The 11,266-nt window shown below is 34.9% G+C and overlaps 1 protein-coding gene across 1 annotated transcript; it reads left to right on the forward strand.

The window, feature by feature from the left end:
* The first annotated feature begins 644 nt into the window (after positions 1-644).
* On the forward strand, positions 645-10,295 carry LOC134841565 (uncharacterized). Its single transcript, XM_063857596.1, has 5 exons — positions 645-954; positions 4,525-4,691; positions 5,884-6,080; positions 9,231-9,369; positions 10,110-10,295. The coding sequence occupies exons 1-5, from the start codon at positions 750-752 to the stop codon at positions 10,293-10,295; spliced, it is 894 nt and encodes a 297-aa protein (XP_063713666.1). The 5' UTR covers positions 645-749.
* The last annotated feature ends 971 nt before the right edge of the window (positions 10,296-11,266 follow it).

Here is an 11,266-nt window from a genome sequence, read left to right on the forward strand (position 1 = left end):
CAAATTTCTAAAAAAAATTAGTTGTCTATGCGGATGTAAATTATCACAAGAGAGAATGATGGAGGCAAATTTGGCTCACTCTGTCATGAAATGGGACGAGTGAGCCCAATTGCCCAAAAAATGTGCTCGAAAGTAGGCTCCATTGGATTGAAATTTAAAATGGGATTAAAATGCAAAAATTGAATTAAAATGCAAAATTTGGAATAAAAAGAAAAATTAAATTAAATGCAAAATATGAACTAAAAGCATATTGAACTAAAAGCATGAACTAAAAACATATATGAATTAGCAAAATTTGGATGCAACTTGATAAAAAACTATTCAAAATTCAAATTATTCAAAATTTTAGATTAAAATGTTAAATTTGGATTAAAATTGATAAAAAAATATTCAAAATTCAAGTTTCATTAACCTTGAAGTGAAGTGTGACCCTGAAAAAATGCGCCATTTTGTTGTTTTGATTATTGAAACTAACGTACTCTTTGTATTCCTAATGGCTCGATTTTTGACATTTTTTGTAATCGATTGTTTCAATATATATTTTGACCAACAAGTCGCAAGTTTTTCAAATGTCATATTGTTGTTATAAACAATTGAAACGCTTTTTAGAGCATGGTTAATTTTCATCCACTTCAAAGCTCTCATGCAGTTGGCAGGCAACCATTGAAAAACAACTGCGGTTTCACACCAAAATCAATATAATTTCATAAAAAATAAACAATAACTTTATTACATTGCAAACAATAACTATGGATAGCATCGAGTCAGGAGCAGGCGCGCAAACTGGGAAAAGCAATTTTGAAAGGAACGAAGTTTTCAAGAACAAGAAGATCAAGCAGAAAAGGTGTAGCAAGGACCAGGTGGTTTCCTGTGTTATTGTCGTGCTTTTCACTCTCGCGTTGCTAATTCTGATAAGAGCTACTCGCAACTGTTACGGCGACTACGTTTATGAAAGTAAGTGAGTTGTTTAGTTAGTGTCAAATCGTTGAAAATGTCAGTGACCTTGAGAAAACCTAATGGGTCAAAAATGTGATTTTCTTAAAGTTTTTCATATTTGACAAGATTCTGATGTGCACCAGTCCAGATTGTTCTGAAAAAAAACTATCTGTCAAAAAAAATCAAAAAATTGATGTTAGTTCGTCAGTTTGTTACTGTTAAGTTAACAAGAAATCTCGGGCGGCCACTTCGAATTTCCTTATTTTGTTCGGTAGGTGGTTGATAGCCCTAATTGCTGTCACGAGAACTGATTCATGTTAGAAATCTCTACTAAATTGCGGTAAAACTTTATCTTGATAGGGGGAGGGGGGCTATATTATTATAATGGAGGGATCGACTGATTTAAGAATTTCAACCAATCCAAATATCGTTAGGCGTTCCTATTAGTGGAACTGTTTTTGTAAAATCGTAGACTCTAAAATCGAAGTTAGCAGAAAATAAAATTTAGCAGTATAACCAAGTTTTGCTGTACAGTTTGTTTGCCTATCGAATACATTTTTAAATTTGCTTTTCAAGTTTTTTTAAAGTCGGTATCAGTAAAGTCGGTTTCAACAGTTTAGTTTTTCTCCATTGCGTCATAGATCTAAAATTTGAAAATTTAAGTTTCTGCGTATTTTGAAGTCGAGCAATGTTAAACTTAATAGTCTGGATTTGTTAGCCTAATTAGACAAATAACATACACATTTATTTTTCAGGGGATTGTTTACATCTACACATAATTTTACGCAATTTATAGGTTTTTTATAGACTCTGCGTAGTTTTTGCCGCATTATTCAATCAGAGTAAAACAGAGCTACAACAACCAAAATAAAAAAACACTCCACTGCTTTGAACAGACAGACATTTCATATCTAATATACGTCAAATTTTTCAAAATTTTTTCTATTCAGAATTTTTTCTAAACTAATCCGGGTATTTAAAAAAATGAAAGATTTCTTCTGAGGATCAAAATAAATTTTGAAAAAGATGTTTCAGCTGTTCGTAGTTTCAAACAATTCTTTAAGCACCTTGACTTAGAATTTTAGATATGGAAATAAACATTGTACGAAATCTAGTTACACTTTTCCCACAGGATACTCGTAATGGTAAACCATGGAGCAGCTCAGAGGAGCTTCGACTTGGGAGGACTTTTTCACGCAAAGGCACCTCAAAAAACTACCAGTACAAGGTTAAATTGTTTTAATACCCTAAAAAACTTTTTGCTCATGATTAGGATGTCAGAAAAAAATCAAAGCACTAATCTGTGCGCCAATGAAAACTGCGCTGATTGTTTCCGTTATTCTGCAAGACCTCTCAATCCCAATGATTTTTTTTTTCCAAAATATAACTTCTTTATGTTTTCTTGGAACCTAAATTAAATCTTTATTACTAGCCGTTGAAATGGCAAGTAAGCGCAATAAAAAAGATATTTAGTAGAATGATTTGAAATTTACTTTTTTTCCAAGTCTTTGTTTTGCAAAAACGTAATTTCAATAAGAAATGAGTTAATCAAAATAACTTGCCAATTTTTTTTTATAGATAAATCTTAACTAAAGTTTAAGCAGAAATTTAAGCAATCACAAACTGAGCAAGGATATCCGGTTGCTGTAAATGATGTAGCTCAGAATGTTCCGAACACAAAAATAAAAAAAACAAAAAAAGTTCTTTTTAAAACTTCCCTCATATAGTGTCGTTTTTTGTGGGTAGTATAATGAAAGAAATAAACAAACTCGTATAATTTTTTGGAATTAGGCAAAATGGACAACAGTCATCTTCAAAATATGAAAAAACTAACAAAGTTATCTCTTTTTTTTTCTCATTTTTTGCCCATTTAGGTTTAAATTTTCTCAAAAGTTTTTATTCCTAAGGACGCGCTAGATAAAGCATTTAAATAAAGAACACAATTCTCTCGCGTCACTCCCTGGAAATTAGACTAAATCGCAAAATTATTCAACTCGACATTTGAAAAACTTTTTGAAAATCTTTTAATGTCATTCGAATCACGACTCAAAGGGCTTAACGATGATATATCATTGGAACACTTCTGTTGATTATTTGTGGTTCTTGATTTTGCGAGGAAAAAAACTAAAACACAACCAAATACAAAGCTTTTCCAAGGTAAAAAAATTCTTGAATTTTTTGATAAGTGAATACTTTCTCGGAATCAGATCAGAAAGGATATTGGTGGTACCATTTCCTCGCCTTCTAGTAAAAGCTCTTCTACTATGTGCTTCAATATCTTTTAGATAGGGGTATTGTTCAAAAACTTAGCTAGATTGTTTTTTGAAATTTCCAATTAATCAATTATTGTTTTTTTTTTAAATTTTGAGGTACTTTTTTTTTTAGCTCAAACTATTTTAAATTGGTCAATTTTGAAGTAAGTAATGCTGCTGAAAATAATTTGTATTTGAGTATTATTTCACATGATACTGGCCAACTTTTTCGTAAAAAACGATAATTCGCTAACATAATTTGTTTGTCTGTTCAATCTGAATACTTTTGGCATTAAAATAATCGGAACTTGTTAACTATTCCCTCCGCAACATTTTATTTATGACAACCATTTCTGTATAAAAAGTGAACTTCAAAAATGTCATCAATTAATTGGAATTACCCGTATATTTAAACTAATCACTAATTATAATACATATACGTTAAATACTTTAGTTAAATATATTATCTGAAAAATATCTTAACCATTAAAATTGTGACAGCCAAAGTTGGTTTTCTGAAAACCGAATTCGATGGAAAATAACAAGATCCAAAAACTCTGAAAAACCAACGATTTGAATAACATACTTCTTCTGATCTAAAAACTTTTTTGTGTCGTATTAGGTAGCAAGATACTATTCCGCTGGCCACTTCACTTATTTCAAATTTTTATCCACAAATTTTTGAGGCTTATAATCATTATCATGAAAATGAATACTTTGACTGTAGTCTTCAACCTTACCAGAATTAATCAATTCTGTTATGTTTACATTGAGCAATTATCTTCTAAGTAAGTTTGATCTTTGTCAAAAGTTTGAGTGATTAAGGTCTCTAAATGTCTGGTCGTGTTTTGTTTTCCGGTATAAATGAAGCTTGTAGAATCTGCAAATTGAGTCAACTCAACATTTTTAGCAATCTCAATTTTGATGCCGAACTTAGCAGACGACAACTGATTTAAGTTGAAGATGACTTCAAAATATTCAATCGGAAAAGTCACAATCTTTTCAATAAGTGGTTTCTAGAAGTTGGTGATCATGGTTGAAAAACCAAAGAATTTTTTTGATAAATGTTTGATATTTAGAAATTTAAAACAGGCAAAAAGGCGTTTTTAGACACTTTTTGGAAAATTTTTACCAAAAAAGTGCGTTTTTTGGCGTGCGCTCCCCCGTTACGGTCCGTCAGTCAAAATTGGATATCTGAAAATATTTCAAAGGGGAGACCCTTTGGGTTGGCAGGGGGTCGAATCCCTGAGGGGAGGAGGGGGTGGGTGGGGAGAGCGTTTGTTTCTGTCCTCTCCCTAAAACCACAATTATTAATTATTATATATACATATTTTAGATTTTTCCTGCGTGGATCCGAAAAAAAATAACTCATCAACTGTAGAAGTACCCTGTGATGACCCGAATGACTTCGACTGTGTGTACACTAGTGCCATTGAGGACTACCATGTCCATCTCATACTCAAGGTCACCCTGTGCGGACAATACTTCCCATATGTGCAGGCGGTATGTCCTTGTATTTGACGACAATGAAACAGGAATTTGATTGGCTAGATGAGTTTTTGTTCTGACCAATCAAAAGTAAGCATAAGTTATCAGCAGCACGCAATAGTGAAGTCGCCAAAGCAATTTCGCTGAATGAAAATTTATAGCGTAACTTTTAAATAGTGATGAAAAGGAAACAGAAAAAAAAGAAAAGGGGTAAAAACTCTCTGAAATTGTTGGTCCATTTTGCATGAACAAGTTTGGACTTCACTCGCATTGAGAAATCTGCCAATCTGTTCCTCAAGTTCCAAAAAAGCTTCCAAACATCTTTAGACTCATCTAGTTTCTCGAGGTTAATGCTATAAATTTGATATTCTAAATTTCTAAAGTGAAAAATTGCGCGGACCTTGAATTTTTTCGAGGGGGTGGATTTCTGGAGATCTTATTTCGAGATAATTATAAGCCCCCTTCCATAAATCTGCTGCTGGTAATCACCGCAGGGAAAATGTTGAAAAAACAAACTGAAAGAAAACGGAAGTTTTTAGGCAATTTTTAGAAGCCTTCGACCAAAATCTTGCGCTTTTTCTCCCCACTCAAAATTATTAATCATTGGCGCCAAAAGCGCCTTAAAAAGTTTTAGGGTCGGTCAGCTAAAAGAAATGTCGTGCAATAGTACCAAACGGGAGACCCTTTTGGTTGGTGGTGAGGGGATCGAATCCCTGAAAATGGGCGAGTGGGTGGGTTTCGTTCTCTGCCCCTACCCACTAAATCCGCCACTGAATTAAAATATATTAACTACAGTAGCTTTCCGATTGCCGGGGTGGGGGGGGGGGATGAAGCGACCGCATCTCCCTCCCCCTCAATTCTGGCTGCCAAATATTTCCAAAGGGTCTTTGGCTGAACAACCTCAAAATTTTTCTAAAGGCGCGTTTGGCGCCAATATAATTAATTTTGAGGGGGGAGCACAATTTCCAAAAAGGGCCTAAAAAGCCGTTTTTGGCCTACTTTTTGAAAAATTCGTCTGCGGCGCAGAAAATTTTTGACTAAATTGGGTCCTTATAGTATTTTCAGAGAGCCCATTAAATCAAATTAATCGACCTGAAAAAAAAGTCCGCAAAATTTCGGCGCACGCCACTGTGTTCTTTAGAAAAAAAGATCAAAAATTTATCTTTTATCTTGTTAGATCAATAATATTGATGAGGCATATGTTTAGATGCAAATGTGGGATCAAGACAATTTCCTACATTTTGGAGACGACCGTCTGCTGGACTGCTTTGCGGCAGTGGGAGATTACGTCGTCGTGTGTCACCACAGGGGTCGGGGGGTCATAGAGGGCACTTCGGGGGCGAATGACCCCGACCTCTACTTCATCATCCAGGTCAACTGCACTCAGAGGGAAGACAACTGCTTGTGAGTGAGCCTGATAACAATCCTTTCAACAGAGTTATTACCTCTCTCTTCAGAGTTATGATTTAGTGCTTATAAAAAATTGTCTCTTTCTTCGATTTCAAAGAACGGTACAATTTTGGGTCTTGGGTTGACATGCGGCGCGATTTTCCAAGTTCTGACATAACACTAGTCAAATTTTACTGATAAACCATCGCAAAAAAACGTCAATTGCAAAAAAAGGCTTGCTCGAAAGCAAACTTCACAAAATGAGTGTGCCTCAAATCGGTGAACCAGAAACTCAAGAATATTAAGGGCCAGAAACCAAATCAGTCCGACCTTCGTCTGGCTTTGGTAGTAGTAGGAAACAAAAACTTTTGAATACTCGCATTTTGCTAACGATTCCCCCGCGGAAATAGTTAACAAGGTGCAAAATTCGTATATGCTTAACCGTTCAATTCTTTAGTTTCTAGGTGGGGTGGGGGGTTGCAAGAGTTGATAAAAGTTTTTCCTAGTCTGGAGCTGCCTTTCGTAATTTAAACTGACTTTTCAAACTCTCGCAAATTTCTATAAAGACCTTCTTTAGCCAGTTTTTCTGAACGTTCCTATCAGTACTTCTCTTCTAAAATGTTGTGGACATTGGCATTTTTAAGTAAGCTTTACAGCTTGGTCGTTCAAAAAAAACTGATCAAAAACGACTGTAATGGCTTTTACAAGATATATGATGAGACTTGATATGATGTTTTTTTGAGATACATGATTTGGCATTGAAATAATCTGTTAGGATGATTTATCCACAAGGGAAAGAACCAACGTACGAGCTGTTCAGCTCTTAACGGAGAGCCGCTGATCAAACCCTGGTTAAAAATTACAAAAAAAATGTTTATTTATCTATGAAATCGACTTGAATAATTAGTTCCTCTCGTATTGCGGTCGCATCAAGAAAAAAGCTCGATAATGGGAAGCAGTTTGTAAAGACAAGTAAAGTACCTTTTGAAAAAAAATTAGCAAGTAAGTTTTTCTGCCAAGGACTCAAAACTACTATTTTTTAAATTTGTAGTTATTTGTTTTCACGGCGGAGGAACCGCCTGTAGCTTTTGTTTTCATGAAGGGACTTCTAACACTTTTTATTACACAAGTTCGATCGCTTATAAAAACAGATGCTCAATTGCAGAGGACTTTTGTAAAAAAAACTACAAAAAATTGATTTCATCATTTTCAGCGAAAAGCGTCCTTGACAAAATAAACAAAAATATGAAAAAATCGTTTAACGCATTTTAAGCTGCTAATACCTAAAAAACAAAAATTTGCCCAACGATGATTTTTAGTTAACGAATAATGTGTTGTCATAAATTTTTTTTGTCATATATCTAAAAAAATGTGCCCTTGAAAAACTAAGCTATATTAAACTAATTTAAAGAAATACGAATTATAACTGTATTAACATGTTCTATAAAATGCGAACTATGAAATGGTGACAGTTTCACTCCAAAGGAGTGGGCACGTTCAAGGTCGGACATAGCCAAACAATTAGGTAATTATAAATTAAATGAACAAACCACAACACTTTCCTGACTTGGGGAAATTGAAAAGGCTAACTAAAGGTAAGTAACTACACATATCTATTCCTCTGGTGACCTGGAGAAAAAATGATTTACTCTATGAAACGCTGACAATTTCACTTCAGAGAAGTGTGCGTGTTCAAGGTCGGACATAACCAAACAATAAGGTAATTATAATTTAGTTGAACAAATCACAACATTGCCATAAAGTGCGTTCATAAAGTATGTTCGTTGGTTCTTTTTACGGCTATATATATTTAGAGAGAGAGAGAGAGAGAGAGAGAGAGAGAAAGAGAGAGAGAAAAAAAGAAAACAACGCTTGTTGTATGAAAATAATTATGGTCCAATTATAGGAACAGATTTGAATAACCCAAGCGAACAAACTGCTCTTTGTGTCGCGGTTTCCGCAAAAATTGTTGCGGATACCCCAAACTCGCTTGTTTTTGTTGCAATTTTCAGCAAAACAGTGTTTTAGCTATGTAATTGTGGAATCAGTAAAAAAACTCTTTAATAGAAAAAGTTACGAATTCCACGACATATCTACTTTCGACCTCTTACTGAACCCGCTAACAATTCACAAAATAAACAGTTTGGCCTCATAATGCTGTGATCCAAAAATGAGAAATTCAGTTTCCAGTTTTTCAGAATTCAAAAAGCGAAGACGCGGTCAAGTCCGAAAGTTAAGCACCGCAATGAATATTATCATTTCAATATATTTTGATCGGTTAATTTCCATAAAACTTGAAACATCTAATTTTGGCCAAGTAAATAGTCTTTCCAAACAGAAATTGTTTTTTTTTCTGACCCTCTGTGAAACAAGCCGTTTCGACGCTAGAGTAAACTATTTTTAATTTTGTTCAGCAGAAATGATATTTCTGATGTTGAAAACCTTGAAAGAGCTTAAAAAATTGCAAACCTTATTTCATGCTGCTGTGGTGCTTAAATTTTAGAAACAACCGCATTTAGGCATGTTATTTTTTGGAAAAAATAGATAGTAGCTTTAACATTGCCAAGTATGATGCTCAGCATTTTCAGAAAAACTGATACAAATGTAATCCTAGCTATTTCAACAGCAATGTATTTGTCAAATTTTCATTGTTTCATTTGTTTAAATAATGTAAAAAAGCATAGAGGAGGTTTGTCCACGAAGTCTGTTTTTTGAAATGATTAGAAAGAAGCAATCCCATTAATGGTCTCTCTGAAAAACAGCTACTGTGGTGCAAGAAATATCGAAACCAGTTAGAAAACTTTTCGATCCCGTTTCCTTGCTGGAATTGACAACCCTATCTTGAGAGGGAATTACTTTGCAAAAACCCGCAGGGCACAGGTGTTGATAAATTGTTTTTGTCAATCAGCGTTTTTTAGACTGTTTGATTAAACTGCTGCTCCTTCTGAACCTCAAAACGTCTACGATTAAGTCGGTTTGCAGTTTATGGGACAAAAATCTTCCTGAAAATGGGAAAAGTCACGAAGTTACGCTAGTTTGGCTGATCTCGTTGATTAACTTTTCCAACTTCGATTTTGTTTGAATTTATTATAAATAGATAGTGATTTAAAAACGAATTCTGATACATTAATTCTTCCTCTAAAAAGACAGTGGTACATGCTTCAGTTTCACTCTGAACACAAAGCACTTCGGACTTCTAAAACCCGGTCTGAATGAGAACCATTGCAGTTTCCGACCCCCTCTTTACACCAACTGGAAGACGGAAGTGGAAAATGCACTGGACATAGGCTCTCCTAACTTTCAGGTTCTTATACTGGATCTCTTTAACTATTTCACCCAGGGGTGGATTTAGGGGGGCGGGGGACCTTTTGGTTTAGTACTTTTTAAGAAATCCATTTTTGGACGACCGACCCTAAAATTTTTCTAAAGGTGCCCTTGGTGCCAATATATACTAACTGTGAGGGGGAGGGCGCGCCAAAATTTGCCAAAAAGTGCCCAAAAACCGCTTTTTGACCTGTTTTTTCAAAAATTTGCCTGCGGCGCGCAAATTTTGGCCAAAACAGCGTCTTATTGCTGCTTTAGGAGAGCTCGGAAAATCAATTTGGCCGACCTAAAAAAAAGTCGTCAAAATTTCGCCCCTGATTTCACACTTCCCCCCTGCAAAAGGGAGAGATTCGTTACTAGGCAAAATTTTCATATGCTTAACTATTGACTTATTTCTTTATAGGCAATTCGTTACTAGGGGGATAGTTAAATAGACCCATTCTACTTTCAGTTCATCGAACTGAACTTTTTTTTTTGCGATTGCGATGTCGATGTGTTTAATGAGCTCATATAGCTTTAAGTATAGTAAAATTTTAAGTATGGTCAAGACCTAAAAAAGATGCAAGTCAAGAAATAAAACTTTAATGGATTTAAATAACATAAGAAGAAAGTATATTTCAGCGACATTAAATTAACTTGATCTGCGAACCCGTTTTTCATGCGTTTCGCGGATAAAAAGTTTCGTTCGACTCGATAATTATGATTGATTCCAATTTTCAGGAAGTTTCTCAGATGGACAATTGGAATGTGTGGAAATGTAAAGCTGACCTTGACATTGCACCATTCTTCAACACATGTGACGTCACACAATTGTCATCGAATGTTCTAGAAATAAACTCATGTAACATGAAATTCATGCAGCCTTATTTGTGCATATTCAGTTGTTTGTGGGTGCGCTTCATCTGAAAACATTTCATCTAACTTTGTCTATATATTTTTGTAGAATTTATTTTTAGTAGTTTTTTAAAGCCAAGTAATTAAAGTGAAGGCCTCATATAAGCTCTGGGCTCTTTTCCAGTTTCGCACTCCACTCGTGAGATTACAAAAAAAGCTGTTCAAAAATTGTTTGCAAAGCAATTTGCATGAAAGAAATGTTGTAAAAATTTGTTCGCTGTTCATGCCAACACGTTTTAATGTCGTTTCAGAAAAAGTCAAAGGGTGAAAACTGGAAAGGAGCCTCCAAGTCCAAGCGTTACTTTAACATTTCACAACCCAATAAGATCTGAGATAAAACATGTACTAGGTATTGGAAGAGAACCTGGCTCGTTTCCAGTTCCCACCTTTGATTTTCCCTGAAATTCAATATATAAAAGTTGTCAGAAAATGACTTTTTATGTGATAAATTTTACGAAGGGGGGTGGAATTTGTAAACAGCTTTTTATAGTTTTACGAGGGTGAGGGGGCACTGAAAAGAGCCCGCTTGGATATTTTAAGAATGTGTTATTTCAGATATAAGTTCTGTAATTTTGATTTTTTGGATAATTCAGATCTGAAAAAAATCGAACTCAGATCAACTTTTATGACTGAATGCGCGATGCACGATGTAATGTACGAAGAAAAAAACTGTTCACAAAAGTTAGTTTGCTCTCCATGCAAAATTCCATTACATTGTGGCAACGTTAAATTAGTTTTTCGAAACTGAAATTATAATGCGGACACCAACCAGCGGATTTAGGGGGGGGGGGGGGTGACGGCGAGGAGGCGGTTAAAATTTCATCGGAGCGATTAAAGAAAATAATTAATAATTCTAGTTCCTGCGAATCGCAGAGGAGCTATCAGTAGGCCTTAACAGTCTTGTCGAGGATAGTCCATTTGTATTATCTCCCCACATTCCAGACAGTGTTATTTTGCTGAGCGAAGCTGTTTTTTTTGCGACT

This window comes from Symsagittifera roscoffensis, chromosome 3, assembly GCF_963678635.1.
Source record: "Symsagittifera roscoffensis chromosome 3, txSymRosc1.1, whole genome shotgun sequence".
In the NCBI taxonomy this organism is placed as follows: Eukaryota; Metazoa; Xenacoelomorpha; order Acoela; family Convolutidae; genus Symsagittifera; species Symsagittifera roscoffensis.

What these genes read in the sequence shown, in the direction of transcription:
- LOC134841565 (XM_063857596.1), top strand. Translation starts at nt 750, where the DNA reads ATGGATAGCATCGAGTCAGGAGCAGGCGCGCAAACTGGGAAAAGCAAT. An exon ending in CAGAGGGAAGACAACTGCTT is followed by an intron (nt 6,081 to 9,230) that starts GTGAGTGAGCCT and finishes TACATGCTTCAG; the next exon opens with TTTCACTCTGAACACAAAGC. An exon ending in TAGGCTCTCCTAACTTTCAG is followed by an intron (nt 9,370 to 10,109) that starts GTTCTTATACTG and finishes TCCAATTTTCAG; the next exon opens with GAAGTTTCTCAGATGGACAA.